This window comes from Durio zibethinus, chromosome 27 (genome assembly GCF_047325235.1).
Source record: "Durio zibethinus cultivar Kanyao isolate XHJ-2024 chromosome 27, ASM4732523v1, whole genome shotgun sequence".
Lineage (NCBI taxonomy): Eukaryota > Viridiplantae > Streptophyta > Magnoliopsida > Malvales > Malvaceae > Durio > Durio zibethinus.
In genome coordinates, this window is record NC_143188.1 from 14,440,320 (window position 1) to 14,459,202 (window position 18,883).

Genomic DNA, 18,883 nt, shown 5'->3' on the forward strand with positions numbered 1-18,883 from the left:
CATTACATTTAATAAATATGAATTCAAATCTCAACACTTTCAATTTTTTTTTTCAATCCCCAAATCAATGCCTTACAAAGAATTAGGTGTTGCACTCCCATTTTGTAATTTCACACCAACTAAAGGCACTAACATTGTTCATATTAAGAGATACATTTAGAACTAATAAAGATGGAAACTTTAGCACATGCTTTTCAATTTTTAATAGTGGATAATATATATAATTTGCATGCTTGTGATAAAATATTCAGCCCACCAATCTTGAATAATTACAAGTACTATATTTTATTGCCTCTTAATTATGTATAAATTTATCAATTTAAAACATAATACAGTGGCATAATAAAAAAAACGGTAAGCAAAATTACAAAGATAATATGGTTTAAAATTTTAGGTAAACTATATAAGAATTTAACAAAATAAAAAATGTATTTTATATTTTCATTTTGATATGAATTTTGACACGCAATTTTTGTGATTGTCAAATCTGACTATATTTGGTAAAAATAAATAGAAAATAATGTAAGACTAAATCAATCCAAAGAGATAAAAAGCATATGATGTCACAAGACTCATAGAGAGAGTTTGAGATTTAATTCTGTTAATTCATGTAACCATTTATAAAACATTATATTTGATAAATATGAATTCAAATCTCAACACTTAGTTTCAACCAGAAACCAATTTTTTTTTTTGTTGCAAGCATGTCCTGTAAATTCAATTATCAAATATATTTTGTTTAATCTTGATAAATTCAATTATCAAATATATAGAGAATCTGAGATTTAATTTAGTTGGTTCATGTAATCATCTATAAAAATTACATTTAATAGATATAAATTCAAATTTTAATACTTACAATCTTTTTTCAATACCCAAACCAACGCCTTTCAAAGAAATTTCTTTAAGTGTTGTGCTCCCATTTTGCGATTTCACTCCACTAAGGGCACTAACATTGTTTATAGGAAGAACTAACATTGTTTATAGAAAGAAAATCATACAGAATTAATAAAGGTGGAAACTTTAGCAAATGTTTTTCAATTTTTAATAGTGGATAATATATATAATTTGCATGCTTGTGATAAAATATTCAGCCCACCAAGATAAGACAGTATATAAATTTTATATACAAGACAAAAGGGAGCAACAAATTAAAAACAAATTTAAAAAAATGATAATTAATGTATTTATATCATATTTGTTTTGTATCAAAATCATAAAAAAATGCAAAAAGTATCGTAAAATAATTTGTATCAACATGTCAAATACAAAATATATTTTTTATTTTTTTAAACCCATAAATGATTTTTTACATCATTTTTTGTACCGTATTATGATGTCATATATAAAAATATCAATATTATGGAAGTCAACAACATAATTTTAAGCTTATTATTTTTGGATATTTAAAATTGTTCAATAAAATTAAAAATCCAATGTCATATCAATAGATCAAGCTCGCCAAAAGGAAGGGGTTCCTCATTAGAACCTAGTAGAGGCATGGTCTCCCCCAAATTTTGAAAACTTTTTTCAGACATATTATTTTCTCAATAATTATGAAATTTCTTTACAAATAAATTAGTTAGGTTCCTTCAAACTTAAATTTATTGTGTTCAAATATATTATTTTTTAAATTAGATTTAATGATTTTTAATTTAAAATGAATAGATTAATTATTATTATATTTTTACAAATATCTAGATTTAATTTTAATATATATGAGTATTATAATTATTAAAACCGATCTAAAAATTTTCAATTGGCGTCATTTTATCTTTTTTTAATCAAACTATTTTTACTATATATTGCATGCCCATTTTTTGTGAAAATTGTTATAAGCCAAAATAATTACAATGATTAATTTAAGTATCTTTTCATTTTTCATAATTTTAAAAATATAATATAAAAAATTAGAAGATTTAAACTAATCGTATTAAAGTTTTTACTCTATTGCTCTAAAATTTATTTTTTATTTAATAATTTTTTTGAATTTTTTAATTTAATACTTAATTATGCTCATTTTTTTAAAAAGATTATTACATACTAAATAATTAATATGACAATAGCTTAAGTACCTTTTCGTAATTTAAAAGTACCATTTAAAATTTATAAAGTTTCAGTTTATTATATTAAAATCTTTACTGTTCTAAAATCTATCTTTTAGTCAAAAAATATAATATTTTATGATTTTTTACTGTAATATTTACAATATTAAATATGATAAGGTAATATATTAATAATGTTATTTTTATAAAATCTGTTGCTAGTGATTATATATAATTTGTTTGATATATTTTTCCATATTTTTTATTTAATGATAGGGTTTAAACTTTCACTTTACATGTCTTTCTAATTCTTTTTAACTACTTGACTAAGAAGTTGAAGACATATTTTGCATATTGACATATTTATAATCATAAATTTTATTCTTATGTTTGCATTTAAAATTTTTTATTATATATAGATTTGATATATTTTAAAAAATAAAAAAGTATTATCATAAAATATTATTTCAATCCCCCAAAGTTAAACATTAAGATCCGTTACTGTTAAACGTTAAATCATGGCCGACATCATCATTTGGAAATTCAGAAAAGAGAAGAAGAGAGAGCAATTGTCCGAAGCTGACGACAAGCAATTACTAAAAAAAGACCAAAAAAAGAGTCTTAGGATTGAACGAGTGGGCAGCTCTATATAATGGAGCATGAACCCAATCCGATAAAGCTGCCATTAGTTTCCACCAGAAACCAGTTTTTTTTTGCAAGCATGTCCTGTAAGATTTCCCCTGTTCTTTCTTTACTTGTCCTGCTACTATCACTTTCACTACTCTTGCCTCCAACTTCAACCAGAAGCACTGACTTTGGTAAGTGTTACCTATGTAATGTAAGCTATAACAAAAAGGAAAAATTAAAAATAAAAAAACAACTATCATTGTACAGTAACCTTCTTCTAAGTTTTGGATTTTAATCTATTGTTCAGTACTTGTTTTCCGTTTTCGGGTTGATTGCAGGAAAGAAGGTCAATGAAGAGATTCAGAGAAATCTAATAGAGGGGAAAGGACCAATTTGTCGTGTTCATGCAGGAAGCGGTTATCTCCCTATAGAGTGTCCTCCTTTTCATGCCAATAGCGAGAAGAAGAAATTTACTGGGGCAACAAAGGGTCATAACTAGCTGTTACAAAACAAAGCCTTGCTATGTTAGTAATAATTCTCTAAAATTAAGTAGCAGATATACAAGAAATAAAGAGATTCAGTGAGGATATATTATAAGTGTTCCTAAATACATAACCTGAAACATAACTCTATCCCTACTCTATTTTTTCTTCTCTCACCGATCGAATTAAACACTAGTAAAAATATTTTTTGTTTCTTCTTTTCCCCTTCCATTCTCGCACTTTAATCTTTGTACAAAAGGGAAGCCTCAATTTCTAACTTACAGGTTACCACTCAATCTAGTGGGCTTGCAATTTCAATGAACTCAGTGTTTCTATCTTAATTTGTTGACTTAAAGATGGCTAATGTATTCTACAGCATAATTGTGATTATGATTATTTATGATGACGATTCCTCAAAAACTTAGAAGTTGCTAGAATGATGAAGATTATATAGGTTCCTTTTCTTTCTTTTTTTTTCTTTTAACAGGATAATTGAAGACCATACAGATTCCATCAAAAGAATTTTACACGCAGTTTGTGATGCTGTCTTTGCACATGTTACAGATTTTATAGGGGTATATGATATATATATATGTGTGTGTGTGTGTGTGTGTGTGTGTGTACTGCTGAGAGACCACTAACCTACTGGCCTTGAACAATGGAACTTGTGAATTTTTGCCTTCAACATAAAAGCCATCATTGAATGTTTGCTCCTGTCAACTTTCTTTGTCCCAAAGTAAGAAGCAACTTGTAATCCTGTATATTTCGATACATTAGAAGTGCTGAAACAAGCACAACAGATAATTTCATTTCACCGTCCTATTGTATGGACTTATTGCCACCTTTACAAGACTCTCCTGGCATAGTGTATAGCAAGAGGTTTGGCATCTTAGACAACTAGTAATTGAACTTTATGCAGGAAAAAAGTGAAACTTAACCGGCTCAGTTATAGCAACATGGCAGAGCAAAATAATGCAAAAAGTACCTGTACAATAGACTGTGCACAAAGCTTCCCTGAGAGAACAGCACTTCCATTGAAGCTAAATACTTTTGCTTTGTGTAATCACCTGCTAGATAGAACCACTCTATCGGAGATCTTTGCAAGAGGCGGCAGGGTTCACAATGTGGAACAGTTTTATATACAGATCTGAAATGATAATTAGCTTTTAGTTTCAGTAGGAATCTAGTGACCAAGGTACAAAAGTAAATTGATTTAAGGCCTGCAATCCATTTAAAATAGGTGTACAGTTCCACATATAGATACATGCGTTCATGCATGTATGTGCAAACATCTGTATGTAATGGTACTGAAATCCTGTTTAGAGATTGACTGAAAGTTTGTCCAAGGTAGCATTAAAAGATTCCCTTAAAAATTTGAAATAAATATTTATATTACATGTTTCTACCTCAATTATACTCTTTGATGCATCACTATTATCTATCTATTTCTATTTATATATAAAAGTAGAAACTTTAAAAGTTTATAGGGGATCGATCTGAATATCTGTATTAATTTTTAAATTAATAAATTTATTCTCAAATATATAGATTTTATTAATTTATTTTTAAATTTAATTTAAATAAACTAAAATTAAAAATAGAGTTTTTGTGAAATTTAGCTACTTAAATTTTTTTTAATAGAGATTCAATTTATTCTATATTGGAATTTTATTTTAAAATTTTTTTGTTATATTTATTTGTTTTGAACTTAAATTGACATTTTCAATTTAATTTATTATCATGATAATTATTTCAATTTTAATTACTATAAAAATACTAAAATGATTTTATTATACTCTAATTAAAATCTGGTTAACAACCACGTGCACAATAAGTATTTAAAAAATCTGGTTAATAATCACGTGCATAATAAGTATTAAAAAACTAAGTACATTTACTCTGTTTGAGCCTCTAGAACTTTAGAATAGGATGGCATTTTCCGAAGCTTGGGCATTTGGTTACAAAATTGCCCTTCTCTCTCACAGACTTACCATGGCTTCCATGTCTACTGTTCTCTTATTCCTAAGTTTTGTATGTTTAGCCAAAAGAAGAGTTTTACAAGAGCAATCTAGCCCTATAACACCATTCTCTACCTTTTTCTCTAATGCATATGCCTCATCATGGCCTTCCACTTCTGATCGATTTGTATTTGGTTTTTACTAGCAAGATAATGGCTTTGGCGTTGGGATTTGATTACTTTGCTAAAAGACATAAAACGGTTGTGTGGATAGCAAATCATGACGATCAACCACCATTATTTACCTCTAAAACAACTCTAAAGTTTACTGAGGATTGATGGAATTCTTTATACTAGCCCAAATGAGGTAAAAAGAGATTTTCTTTTAAGGAATGAAATTATGAATACTTTTTAAGTTGTTTATATTTAAATTTTTTTATATTTTTCTTTATTTTGTAAATTATATTATTTAGCATCTATTATAGTTTCTTTCTTGATATACGCAAATCAATGAGAAAATAACAGTAAATAATTGATAACTTCGTAATTAATTATTAAAAACTTAAAAATAAATCAATGTAATTTAGTAGTTATGATCGATAACTAAATAGTTAATCAATTATAATTTAATAATAAAATATTGATAACTTAATAATAAATAAATGATAATTTAGTAGTCAATAATTGATAACTTAGTAATAAATTGGTGATACATAATAATAAATGTATAATAACTTAGTAGTAAATCAATTATAATATTATAGTTATAAATACATAACAACATAATAGTAAATTAAGGATAACTTAATAAAAAAGTGATAATTTAGTAGTTAATCATTGATAACTTAGTAATAAATCAATAATAACTTAATAATATATCAATGATAACTTAATAGTAAATCAATTTAATAGTAATTAATTAATAAAGTTAGTAGTAAATCACAAATAACTTCATATATAGTAAATCAATAATAACTTATCAAAAAATAATTGATAATTTAGTATTTAATAATTTGAAACTTAAAAGTAACTGATAGTAAATCAATGATAATTTTGAAATAAATAATTAAAATTTAATGGTAAATAAATGATAACTTTGTGGTAAATGTATAGTAATATAATAGTAGATTACTAATAAGTTAGTAGTAAATTATTGATAACTTAATAGTAAATCACTAATAACTTAGTTGTAAATCAGTTATAATTTAATTGTAAATCAATTAATCATTGATAACATTATAGTAAATTATTGATAAATTAGTAGTAAATCTATTATAATTTTATAATTAATCATTAGTAACTTAATAGTAAATCATTTGTAGATTAGTGATAAATCATTTATAAATCGATAAATTAGTAGTAAATTCGTTATAATTTTATAATTAATCATTAGTAACTTAGTAGTTAATCATTTATAGATTAATGATAAATCATTTATAAATTAGTAATAAATCAATGATAATTTAGTAACAAATTGTTATAATTTAATAGTAAATCATTGATAACTTAGTAGTAAGTCATTAATAACATGGCAGTAAATAAATGAAAATAAAATTATCAATTATTGATAACTTTTTTATATTTACAATTGTTAGGGATTGAATTCTAATTATTAGCAACAATGAAGCTAGATCTTTAATCTTAGAGGTAAGAATAAACCTACTATGAATCTATTCAATAAAAATTTTTAAATTTGAATAAAGTAATAATGTTATTATATAAAAATAAATTTATCTCATCTATTGTTAGTGTACTTTTTAAACTCCATATTTCATAGTTGTAAATCCATAATAACATAGTAGAAAATCAGGGATAATTTAATAAAAAATAAGTGATAGTTTAGTAGTTAATAAAAATAAATAGAAGCATCAATAGAAGATTATCTTATGGAAAATAAAAAATCAATTGATTACGAATAGCTTTATCAATAACTTAATAGTTAACTAGTGATAACTTAATAGTAAATCATAGATAACTTAGTAGTAAAATAGTACTTAATAATAAATGAATGATAATTTTGTAGTCAATAATTAATAACTTAATAGTAAATCAGTAATAATATAATAGTAAATGCATAATAACTTAGTAATAAATCAATTATAATATAGTTGTAAATGCATAACTACATAATAGTAAATCAAGGATAACTTATTAAAAATTAGTAATAATTTAGTAGTTTATCATTAATTTAGTAATAAATCAATGATAACTTAATAGTAAATAAATTTTGGTTTAATAGTAACTAATTGATAGTAGTAAATTATAAATAATTTAGTGGTAAATAAATGATAATTTAGTATAAATAATTGATAATTTAATAGTTAATCATTGAAAACTTAAAAATAAATCAGTATAGCTCAATAGCAAATTATCGATAACTAACTTAATATTTAATAAATGATAACTTAATAATAAATTATAGATAATTTATCACAAATTAGTAGTAACCTGGTAGTGAACAACAGATAATTTAGTAGTAAATTGGTAATAATTTTGTATTAAATAATCAAAAATTAAGTAGTAAATTCATGATAATATAATAGTAAATTATATAATATAATACTAAATTATTAATAACTTAACAATAAATCAATAATAATGAAGTAGTAAGTTACTAATAATTTAGTTGTAAATCAGTGATAATTTAATAGTAAATTAGTTAATCATTGGTAACTTTGTAATAAATTATCGATAAATTAGTAGCAAATAACTTATAACTTTATAGTAAATTATTAATAATTCAGTGGTAACTATTCAATAATTTAATAGTAAATCATTCATAACATAATGATTAATCATTTGTAAATTAGTATAAAAATTATTGATAATTTAGGAATAAATTATTGATAGCTTAAAATAAATTATTGACAACATAATAATAAATCAATATAACTTAAATGTAAATTATTAATCTTTTTTTATACCTTATGTTGTTAGGGATTGAATCTTGGTTACTAATAGAAACAAAACCAGAATTTTCATCTTGGGGACTTGGATAAATCTACGTGAACCTACTTAATAAAAAATTAGTAAAAAAATTAAATTTGAACAAAGTAATAATGTTATTATATAAGAAGAAAGGAAAATTATCTCATATATTGTTAGTGGACTTTTAAAACTCTATATTTTATAGTTGTATATGCATAAAAACATATTAATAAATTAAGTATAGCTTAATAAAAAATAAATGACAACTTAGTAGTTAATTATTGATTGCTTAGTAATAAATCAATAATAACTTCATAGTAAATTACTGACAACTTAATAATAAATAAGTTTTAGTTTAATAATAAATAATTGATAAATTTAGTAGTAAATCATAACAAGTTAATAGTAAATCAATGATAATTTAATAGTTAATAATTGAAAATTTAAAAGTAAATGAATATAACTTAGTAATAAATAATCGATAACTTGATAGTTAATTAGTGATAATTAGTTAATAGTAAATCATGGATAATTTAATATAAATTAATAATAACCTGGTAGTGAATTATATTAAATGTCTAAGTAGTAAAATTTGAAAACCAAGTAATAAAATTAATGAAAACTTGGTAGTGAATTATATTAAATCAATGATAACATTGTATTAAATGTCTAACAATATATTAGTAAATCATTAAAAATTTAGTAGTAAATTAACAGTGACTTAGTATTTAATCACTTATAACATTACAATAAATCACTAATAAGTTAATTGTAAATCAGTGATAATTTAATAATAAATTACTTAATCGTTTATAACTTTGTAATAAATCATTGTGAAATTAGTAGTAAACTACTCATAACTTTATAATAAATCATTAATAATTTAGTATTAATTTAGCAAAATTTTAGTAGTAGATTATTAATAAATTAGTAGTAAATAAGTGACAATTTAATAGTAAAATATTAATAATTTAGTAGTAAATCATTTATATATTAGTAATAAATCACTGATAACATAGTAATAAATCAATAATAACTTAGTTGTCAATTATATATAACTTTTTTATATTTAAAGTTGTTAGGGATTAAACATTGGTTATTAGCTGAAATGAAAATAGCTTCATCTTTGAAGGTTAGGATAAACCTATCATAAACTTATTTAATAAAAAATTTTAGTAAAAAAGTTAAAGATTTTAATGAAGCGATAATATTATTATATAAAAAAAATCTTATACTATAATTAAACCAGCACTTTGCTGCGGCAATCCATTGTTAGATAAATAATGGTACAAATTTTATCGACGATTACCATAGTATATCATAAGTTACTAAAATTACATCAATAGATTATCAAAATTTTATCAAAAATTACCAAATTGTATGAATGATTGCAAAAATTATATCATGAGTTTACCAAATTGTATCAATGATTGCAAAAGTTATATCATAAGTCACCAAACTAATATCAAAGGTTATCAAAATTGTATCAAATATTACCAAAAGTTTATCAAAGGTTATCAAACTTTTAACAAAGTTACCAAAATATATCAAAGATAATTAAAATCAAAACTATATCAAAAGTTATCAAATTTTACTTCTATTCTACTAAAATCAAAATTAATTTATTAGGTTTTATTATTATTATTATCATTATTATTATCATCATCATCATCATCATCATCATCATAATATCTAAAAGTATTTATTGAACTAAATTTTTCATGACAAAAATTACATATCCGTTACGCACAAGCTAAAGACTAGTACAAATAAAAGGGGAAGCCATCTCAGGCCATGTATTTTTCAGCCACGACATAATAATTCAAGCAATGACTAGAAGTTGATTTAAAAAAAGAAGTATTGACAGAGATTCTAAAAGAATGCACTCAGTCTAACCTTGGTGTTTTAACAATATGGTACCTTACGACTTTTGCTTTGGTCTGACCAGAAGAAATTTCATCAGGAAAGAGCTTTGCAAGTTCCTTCATTGTTGCATCAATAATTTCTGAGTCAATTCGTGTAATCCATTCTTCTGCAGAGGCAAAAACTAACTCCAACGTGGATTGTTTGTATTGTAATATCCCTGCATAAAACAATAAATCATTAATTAGTGGTCACATGCACGAATGAGGAGACAAGAAGTTAATCAGTTAGCCTCTTTTTGTATCAAAAAAAATTTATTAAAAAGGGGGGAGGGGAACGGTAATGTCTCTGCACCTATTATTTTATTCTTTTATCTTAAAAACGAAACCCGCACTTTGCTGTGAAAATCAATTATTAGATGTATGATGGCACAAAGTTTATCAATAATTATTAAAAGTATATTATAAATTACTAAAATTATATTAAAGGTTAATTACTAAAATTACATTAAGAGGTTATCAACATTTTATAAAAAAATATATTATCAAATTTTTTTTAATGGGTAAAAAAATTATATCATAAGTTGCCAAAATAATATTGAAAATTATCAACTATGTATCAAAAGTTACTAGAATTTTATTAAAAATTAACAAACTTTTAACAAAGGTTAACAAAACATATCAAAAGTTATCAAAATCAAAATTATATCAAATATTAGCAAATTTTACTTATATATACTAATATAAAAAATAAACTGTTAGAATTTATTATTATTATTATTATAAAAAAAATTTATTAAATTAAAATTTTAAAAAAATTACATAAACATTACGTACGTGTCAAAAATTAATATATATATATGTATATATATAAGTTTGAAAGAAATTTCTTAGCTCTTGCCCTCAAATTTTGCACTATCACATCACTAAAAGCAGTAACATCGTTCATAGAAAGAGAAACATATACAATTAATAAAGCTGGAAACTTTAGCACATGCTGATTTTCAAATTTTGAGTAGTGGATAATATGTATAAGTTGTATGCTTGTGATAAAATGTTCAGCCTGCCAATCTTGAATAATTACAAGTACTATATTTTATTGCCTCTTAATTATGTGTAGATTTATTAATTTAAAATATGATACAGTGATACAATAAAAAAACGACAAGAAAAAATTATGAATGTAACATGATTTAAAATTTTAGTAAAACTATATAAGAATTTAACAAAATAAAAAATGTATTTCATATTTTCATTTTGATACAAATTTTGATACGTAACTTTTATTATTACCAAATCTAACTATATTTGGTAAACATAAATAGAAAATGATGTAAGACTAAATCAATCCAAGGAGATAAAAAGCACATGATGTCACAAGGCTCAAAGGGAGAGTTTGAGATTTAATTTGATTCATGTAATCATCTATAAAACATTGCATTTAATAAATATGAATTCAAATCTCAACACCTTCAATTTTTTTTTCAATCCCCAAATTAACGCCTTACAAAGAAATCTCTTAGGTGTTGCACTCCCATTTTGCAATTTCACACCAACCAAAGGCACTAACATTGTTCATATAAAGAGAAACATACAGAACTAATAAAGATGGAAACTTTAGCACATGCTTTTCAATTTTTAATAGTGGATAATATTTTTAATTTGCATGCTTGTGATAAAATATTCAGCCCACCAATCTTGAATAATTACAAGTACTATATTTTATTGCCTCTTAATTATGTGTAGATTTATAAATTTAAAACATGATACAGTGACATAATAAAAAAAAAAAAGAAAAAATTACAAAGGTAACATGGTTTAAAATTTTAGTAAAACTATATATGAATTTAATAAAATAAAAAATGTATTTCATATTTTTATTTTAATACGAATTCTAACATGCCATTTTTGTGATTGCCAGATCTAACTGTATTTAGTGAAAATAAATAGAAAATGATGTAATACTAAATCAATCCAAAGTGATAAAAAGCACATGATGCCACAAGGCTCACAAAGAGAGTTTGAGATTTAATTCTGTTGATTCATATAATCATCTATAAAACATTACATTTAATAAATATGAATTCAAATCTCAATACTTTCATTTTTTTTTTCAATTCCCAAATCGATGCCTTACAAAGGAATTTCTTAGGTGTTGCGCTCCCATTTTGTAATTCACACCAACTAAAGGCACTAACATTGTTCATATTAAGAGATACATTTAGAAGTAATAAAGATGGAAACTTTAGCTCATGCTTTTCAATTTTTAATAGTGGATAATATATATAATTTGCATGCCTGTGATAAAATATTCAGCCCACCAATCTTGAATAATTACAACTAATGTGGCTATATGTTATTGCCCCTTAATTTACTATGTGTTTGGTAAAATAAAAAATAAAAAAAGTGTAATATTATATCAATCCGTGGAGATAAAAGCGCATGATGACAAAAGGCTCAAACAGGCAAAGATACTGCTAATATTGCAACGAGTCTCTCATGTGTCTGATTCTATATATAGCTAGCTTAGTGGCAAGTTAAATTACAAAAGAGATTATGAACTGACGTTGGTTTAAATGATAAGATAGTTTGTTATTTTCTTAATTGGTTAAATTTGAATCTGTTGAAAGATTATAAAAAATAAGTAATCATGAATTTACTAATCCCGACATATATAAACCTATTGAATCGGTATTTATTATGATATATTGTTAGAATATATGGATGAAACTTTTGTGTCTATTTTGTTTGAAGTATCATGTGACAAATTTTGTTCATATTTTAGCATGGTATTGATTCAACGAAATTTCTTAGCTCTGGCGCCCCAGTTTCCTACACTTGACCCCCCACCAAAGCAACTAACCATGTTTAGGGAAAAAAAAACATCTCTATCAATTACAAAACCTTTGACATGGATGCACTGATGTTTTGTCAAAATTGAATTATAACACGAATATAGATATTAAAATTTTATGATAACTAAATTTCAAATTTAATTCAATTATTTATACAATTATTTTTAAGATTAATATTTAATAAATTTATATTTAAATTTTAGTATCCGTAATTTTTTTTCTTATCTTCGTATTTTTTTCATGTTAAAAAATTTATAATTTCTTTCCATTAAGATCTTAGCTTTTGATGCATGGGAATAGAGTTTTTTTAGGGGTTTAAAAATATTATTATTTTTATTTTTATTTTTTATTTTTTCTTTGTAATTAAAAAAAATTGATGTAACAAATCAAGTAATATCAATCCAGTAAAATAAATTGACCAAAATATCAAATAAAATTATCATAAAATATTTAAAATTAAGGAGGCATTAATCTATTTAGTTCTTTAAAAAAAAACTATCCATTAAAAAAAAAAAAAGGGTATCCATTTCATTTTTCGAAAGAAAACTCTTTTCAACTTTAATAGTGGGAGATAGATTGATATAAGGGAAAGACTTAAACGAAATTAATATTTAATTTATAATATTATAATAAATTATAAAAATAAAATGGTTGAAACAAAATTAATATTTATTTTTATATTAAATTATTATGAATTTTTATTCATTTTTATTAATTTGTAATATTATAATAAATTATAAAAATAAAATAATTTTTTGAACTTATTGCTTTCATATTCTTTGAATTAACCAAAAATATTAATATTAATAATACATTCTAATCAATGAAACTAATAATACATATTCCATTCTCCCAAAATATAAAGTCCATTTTCCTATATTACATTCCGCGGACCGAAAGTATGGTTAATGCTTTGGTCAAATGTAGAAAACTGGGGCTTTTGAGTGGGGTCAAATGTAGAAACTGGGCCGCAAAAGCCGATAAATTTCTTTAACCTTTGAGCCTACGCCGGGCTTTATCTATTTGACTTAACCGGCCAGCAAAATCTTCATCAATATCCCTGATAGAAAGAAATAACGATCGAAGGTAGAAGAAATTAAGAGAGAATGGACGTTTATTTCATCCTGCTCCTATGGCTTATTCAAGCAGCAGCATCGCAAGAAGCATACGAGTCTGTTTGTGATGAAACATGTGGGGATGTTTATATTCCATCCCCATTTGGAATAAGAACTGGTTGCTATAAAAATTCGTGGTTTAGAGTAACTTGCAACAAAACCGGTAATAGGCTAAAGCCTTTCATCAGTCGCATCAATCTGGAGCTTCTCGGTTCCTCTTGGTCAGATAGCAGCGTCGCCGTCAACAATCCGGTTACTTATCTCAATTGCAGCAATAAAGGAAACAATGGCACGACTCATCGTGCTAGTGTCAACCTAAAAGGCAGTCCATTTTTCTTCTCAAGTAGATTCAACGTATTCGGTTCAGCAGGTTGCGGCAAATTGGCCACTGTTTCTCGCGAAATTCAAACTGATCCCGTCGCTAGCTGCGTACAACAGCGATGTGACGACCAGGCTTCTAAATTAGGTGGCTGCTATACCGTAATTCCTGAAGATCTCACTTCATACACTGCAACCGTGACAGAGATCATTAATCCTGGGAAGCAAGAATACAGCAAGAGATGCACATCTGTTTTCATGTTTGACCCAAGGTCGATGACCGCAACGGATCAAGATCTTCAATTTCCCGACAGCATAAGCATTGATACGACGCATGTTCCTGCAACGTTGGAGTGGAACCCCGTTAATTGCGATTTGGGAGGTTGGCATTAATCGTGATCACTTTACTATTGCTTTCTTATTTTATTAAATTAAAATGAGAAATAATTAGATAATTTTTTTTTTGGGTAAACCCTATATACATCATAGGTGATTTGCTACTTTTCTATTCATAGTGTTTGTGGAATTTTTTTACTTTTAAATTACAATTTTGGGGTTTGTTTTATTATAAAAAAAATGTCAAAAATAAAAATAAGGATAATTTTAAATTTTCATTAAAATTTAATTAATTTTTTATCGTTATGTCCTTTTTAACAACGAAAATAAATTTCAAAATTATAAATAAAAAATATAAATTAGAAAGTGGCACATCACAGAAAATGTGAGACAAACTACATGAGATACATACATGTAGGGTTTACCCAGTTTTTTTTTTTTTAATCGTACCAGCTTTAGCCTTGTGAAAAAAAATAAAATAAAATAACTGAATACTAGGAAACAGAGACAAACCACACCCACTTCTGTCTCCTGCAAATCCATTTGCGTTTTTTCTTCTCTTTCCTTTTTAAATTCTTCTCAATACTTTTCAATAAATTTTTAAATTTTAAGCACGATCTAAGTTATTTTATCAATAAGGCTGCTTTTAGATTTAATCGGGTGCCATTGCAATGGAAGATTGTGCTAATTACGTTGCACAGTGTAAAATTTGCATTTGGTTTTAATTGGACAGTGTCATTGCTGTTGATTTTTCGCTAGTCGTTGTTAGTCTAATGTTTTATCGGAGATTTATTTGGTTTTTTTTCTTTAATAATTATTATAAATACGAAAATACCTTACAACTTCTTTTTTTTTACTTTGTTAATTTTTCTTTTATTTAAAAATTTTTGAAATAATTTTTTAATTTAATTTACTAAAAATATTATTTGATATATTATTATTTTTTATTTTTAATTATTTATTTAAAATTATTTTTTGTCATAAAAATAATTAATAAATTTTAAATAATTTATTAATTTTATAAATATTAAATAATTTAAATTTTTTTATTACATATAATTTTTAATCTAATACTATTAACAATTATTTTATTTTTTCATTATAATATTATTTTCACTAATAATTTTGCATTCAAATGCATATCCACTAATTTTGATATTACTATTACATATATTAATTTCATCACTATCACTATTTTTAATTTTATCAAAATTAATTTTACCATTATTATTATTGTTGCTTTTGTTGATGCTAAGCAGACGCACTTTGCCTAGAATTTGAAGAAGCAGACCCAATACTTCTACCTTTAAAGCATGAATGTATTGAAAGATGTGGGAAGGTTAATATTACGTATCCTTTTGGAATGGAAGTCGGCTGTTACATGAATGAGTGGTTCAGAGTAAGCTGCAACAAAACCGGTGATGGGCCAATGCCTTTCATAAGTAGCATCAACATGCAACTACTCGATGTTTCATTACCCCTAGGCAGAGTTATCGTCAACAATTCAGTAACTTATTTCAATTGCCGCAATAAAAGTGAAGATAATAATGGGGTTAGTGTCAACTTAACAGGCAGCCCCTTTTTCTTCTCACATATCTTCAACAGATTCGTGTCCGTAGGTTGCGGTAGTTTGGCTACTGTTCGTCGTAATCCAACTGATTATCCTGTTGGTGGCTGCCTGCAACGTCGTTGTAGCAATATTGGGACCACCAATGATAGCTGCCTTGCGAAAATTCCTCCGGGCCTCAGTTCCTTTGCTGCAAACATGACAGAGTTTTATCCGAGTAATGGCAGCAAGAAATCATGTGGATCTGCTTTCATGGTGGACGTAAGTTTGTTGGATTCACCTGGAACAATAATTGCAAACCCCAACGTTCCCAGAACACTGGAATTTGAACTCATTCCTTCAACACTGCACTGGGACTGGGGTTCACCAAAAGATGGACACGTTCCTACAGCACTGCAATGGGCCACACCAATCCGTGGGCTGTGTGATTTGACTGGTTTGGATACCTTTTGTAGCTCCAGTGGTCAATATTGTTGGGCAAGGTTGAACGTCGGCCTTCTATGTGTTTGCAGCGTGCATGTCAATTCTGACAATGTTTATTTTTATCATGATCTATGCCAAGGTATCGTAATACAAGTGTGTGTACATATATATATATATATATATATATATATATATATCTAAGATATCTGAATTTGAACCCATAATTTTGTGGGTTCGGATATTGAAAATTTACGCGGAAAATGAAACTTTTATTTGTTTTGGCATTTCTTAATTAACATATTGTTACCTGAACTTAACTTTATTTATTTATAAATGACAGAAATAGGCAAATGCGATGTTAAACATAGGTACTGTCATATGCTTTGTTTGAATGCTCCCGATGATTATTGTTTGTCGCGATGCCCTGACACATATGAATACTCAAGTGACGAAGCTAGATGCTATCCCTCATTTAGTTTTCCAGGACTCCGGATGGAGAAGCCTACAAAGTCTCGGAATTTACCGATCATTATAGGTATGCATTAAATTCATTTTTTTAAAGTAAATATTACAAATGATCTTTAAATTATAATAAAATATTTAATATAATATTTAAATTATAATTTTTTAATTAATATAGTACTTAAATTACTGTTTATCCATCATGTGTTATCATTTGTAATTAATCATATTAAAAATAAGTATTACATTAATTAATAGATTTATAAATCATTTACTAAATTAAAAATTTTTTAAAATCAAATACCATGACATTAAATACTTTATTATAGTGAAAAGACTGTTCTTAACAATTTTTTTTTAATTTTTCTTTGAGCGGGAAGTAGTACGTCTTCATTAAACAAAAGATCTATAGTAAAATTGCAGTACCCTCTTACCACTTGAATTAAAGCTCAAGTGCTGATAAATTCACTTTCTTAAAGATAGAAAATATGAATCATGTTGAAATGCATGTATGGTTTTTCTTAATATATATTAATTTGCAAATTTACCATTTGCATTAATAAATTATGTTTCCTATACAGGTTGCAGCACTAGTATTGGGACAGTACTTGTGCTACTTGGTACATGGAATCTGTACAAAGTACTAAAAAGGAGAAACACCATCAAGATGAAGCAAAAATACTTTAAGAGGAATGGAGGTTTACTTCTGCAACAACAATTGTCCAGCAATGAAGGTAATGTAGAAAAAATAAGGTTGTTTACATCAAAGGAGTTGGAAAAGGCCACAGATTACTTTAACGAAAATCGAATCCTCGGTCAAGGCGGCCAAGGAACTGTTTATAAAGGAATGTTAACTGATGGAAGCATTGTGGCAATCAAGAAGTCTAAAATGGTGGAAGAGAAGAAAGTTGAGGAAAAGAAGCTTGAACAGTTCATCAATGAGGTGATACTTTTATCACAGATTAACCATAGAAATGTGGTTAGGCTTTTAGGATGTTGCCTGGAGACAAAGGTTCCTTTACTAGTGTATGAGTTCATCCCCAATGGAACACTCTCTCAACTCATATATGACCAAAATGAAGAATTCCCATTGACATGGGAAGTGCGTTTAAGAATTGCAATTGAAATTGCCAATGCTTTATCCTATTTGCATTCAGCTGCTTCTGTCCCTATTTATCATCGAGACATCAAATCTAGCAACATACTTTTGGGTGATAAATACAGAGCAAAAGTGTCAGATTTTGGAATTTCTAGATCAATTACACTTGAGCAAACTCATCTAACCACTCAAGTACAAGGAACTTTCGGATACATGGATCCAGAGTATTTTCGGTCGAGTCAATTTACAGAGAAGAGTGATGTTTATAGTTTTGGGGTTGTTCTTGTTGAACTTCTGACCGGACAAAAACCCATCTCCTCGATACAATCAGAGGAAGTGAGAAGCTTGGTAAACTTTTTTCTGCTTACAATGAAGGAAAATTCCCTATTTGACATTCTTGATCCAATGTTAAGGAATAATGGTGCACAAGAAGAGATTATAGCAGTTGCCAAGCTAGCGAAAAGAAGCTTGAATCTTAATGGAAAGAATAGACCCACGATGAAACAAGTTGCAATGGAGCTGGAGAGGATTAGAGCATCAGAAGAAGCTAATGCTATTGAACAAAGTGTGGATGAAGATTCTGATATAGATGAGATGATCGAACCTTGGGCTATTGCTTCTTGTTCAACGTCTAGGTCAATTATAAACGATCTGCCATTGGATACATACTCCTAGTTAGTTTCCAACAGTACTTGTTAAACTTTCTTTCTTCGGTGTCTTTTCTTTGTAATTTATCTGCCTGTGTCGTTCAGCTCATCCTTGTTTTAATTTCTAACTCTTTTTTATTTCATTTTTTCTTCCCCTCGT

General features: G+C 26.3%; 2 protein-coding genes and 1 pseudogene across 2 annotated transcripts; 2 read left to right on the forward strand and 1 right to left on the reverse strand.

Annotated features, from left to right (window-relative positions):
* Positions 1 to 2,588: 2,588 nt before the first annotated feature.
* On the forward strand, positions 2,589 to 3,489 carry LOC111279749 (uncharacterized). Its single transcript, XM_022866775.2, has 2 exons — positions 2,589 to 2,863; positions 3,011 to 3,489. The coding sequence occupies exons 1-2, from the start codon at positions 2,698 to 2,700 to the stop codon at positions 3,169 to 3,171; spliced, it is 327 nt and encodes a 108-aa protein (XP_022722510.1). The 5' UTR covers positions 2,589 to 2,697; the 3' UTR covers positions 3,172 to 3,489.
* A 124-nt stretch (positions 3,490 to 3,613) lies between these two features.
* LOC111279476 (15-cis-phytoene desaturase, chloroplastic/chromoplastic-like) lies at positions 3,614 to 11,473 on the reverse strand (annotated as a pseudogene).
* A 2,215-nt stretch (positions 11,474 to 13,688) lies between these two features.
* Positions 13,689 to 18,852, forward strand: LOC111279478 (wall-associated receptor kinase-like 1). Its single transcript, XM_089756562.1, has 4 exons — positions 13,689 to 14,571; positions 15,785 to 16,654; positions 16,856 to 17,050; positions 17,559 to 18,852. The coding sequence occupies exons 1-4, from the start codon at positions 13,863 to 13,865 to the stop codon at positions 18,749 to 18,751; spliced, it is 2,967 nt and encodes a 988-aa protein (XP_089612688.1). The 5' UTR covers positions 13,689 to 13,862; the 3' UTR covers positions 18,752 to 18,852.
* The last annotated feature ends 31 nt before the right edge of the window (positions 18,853 to 18,883 follow it).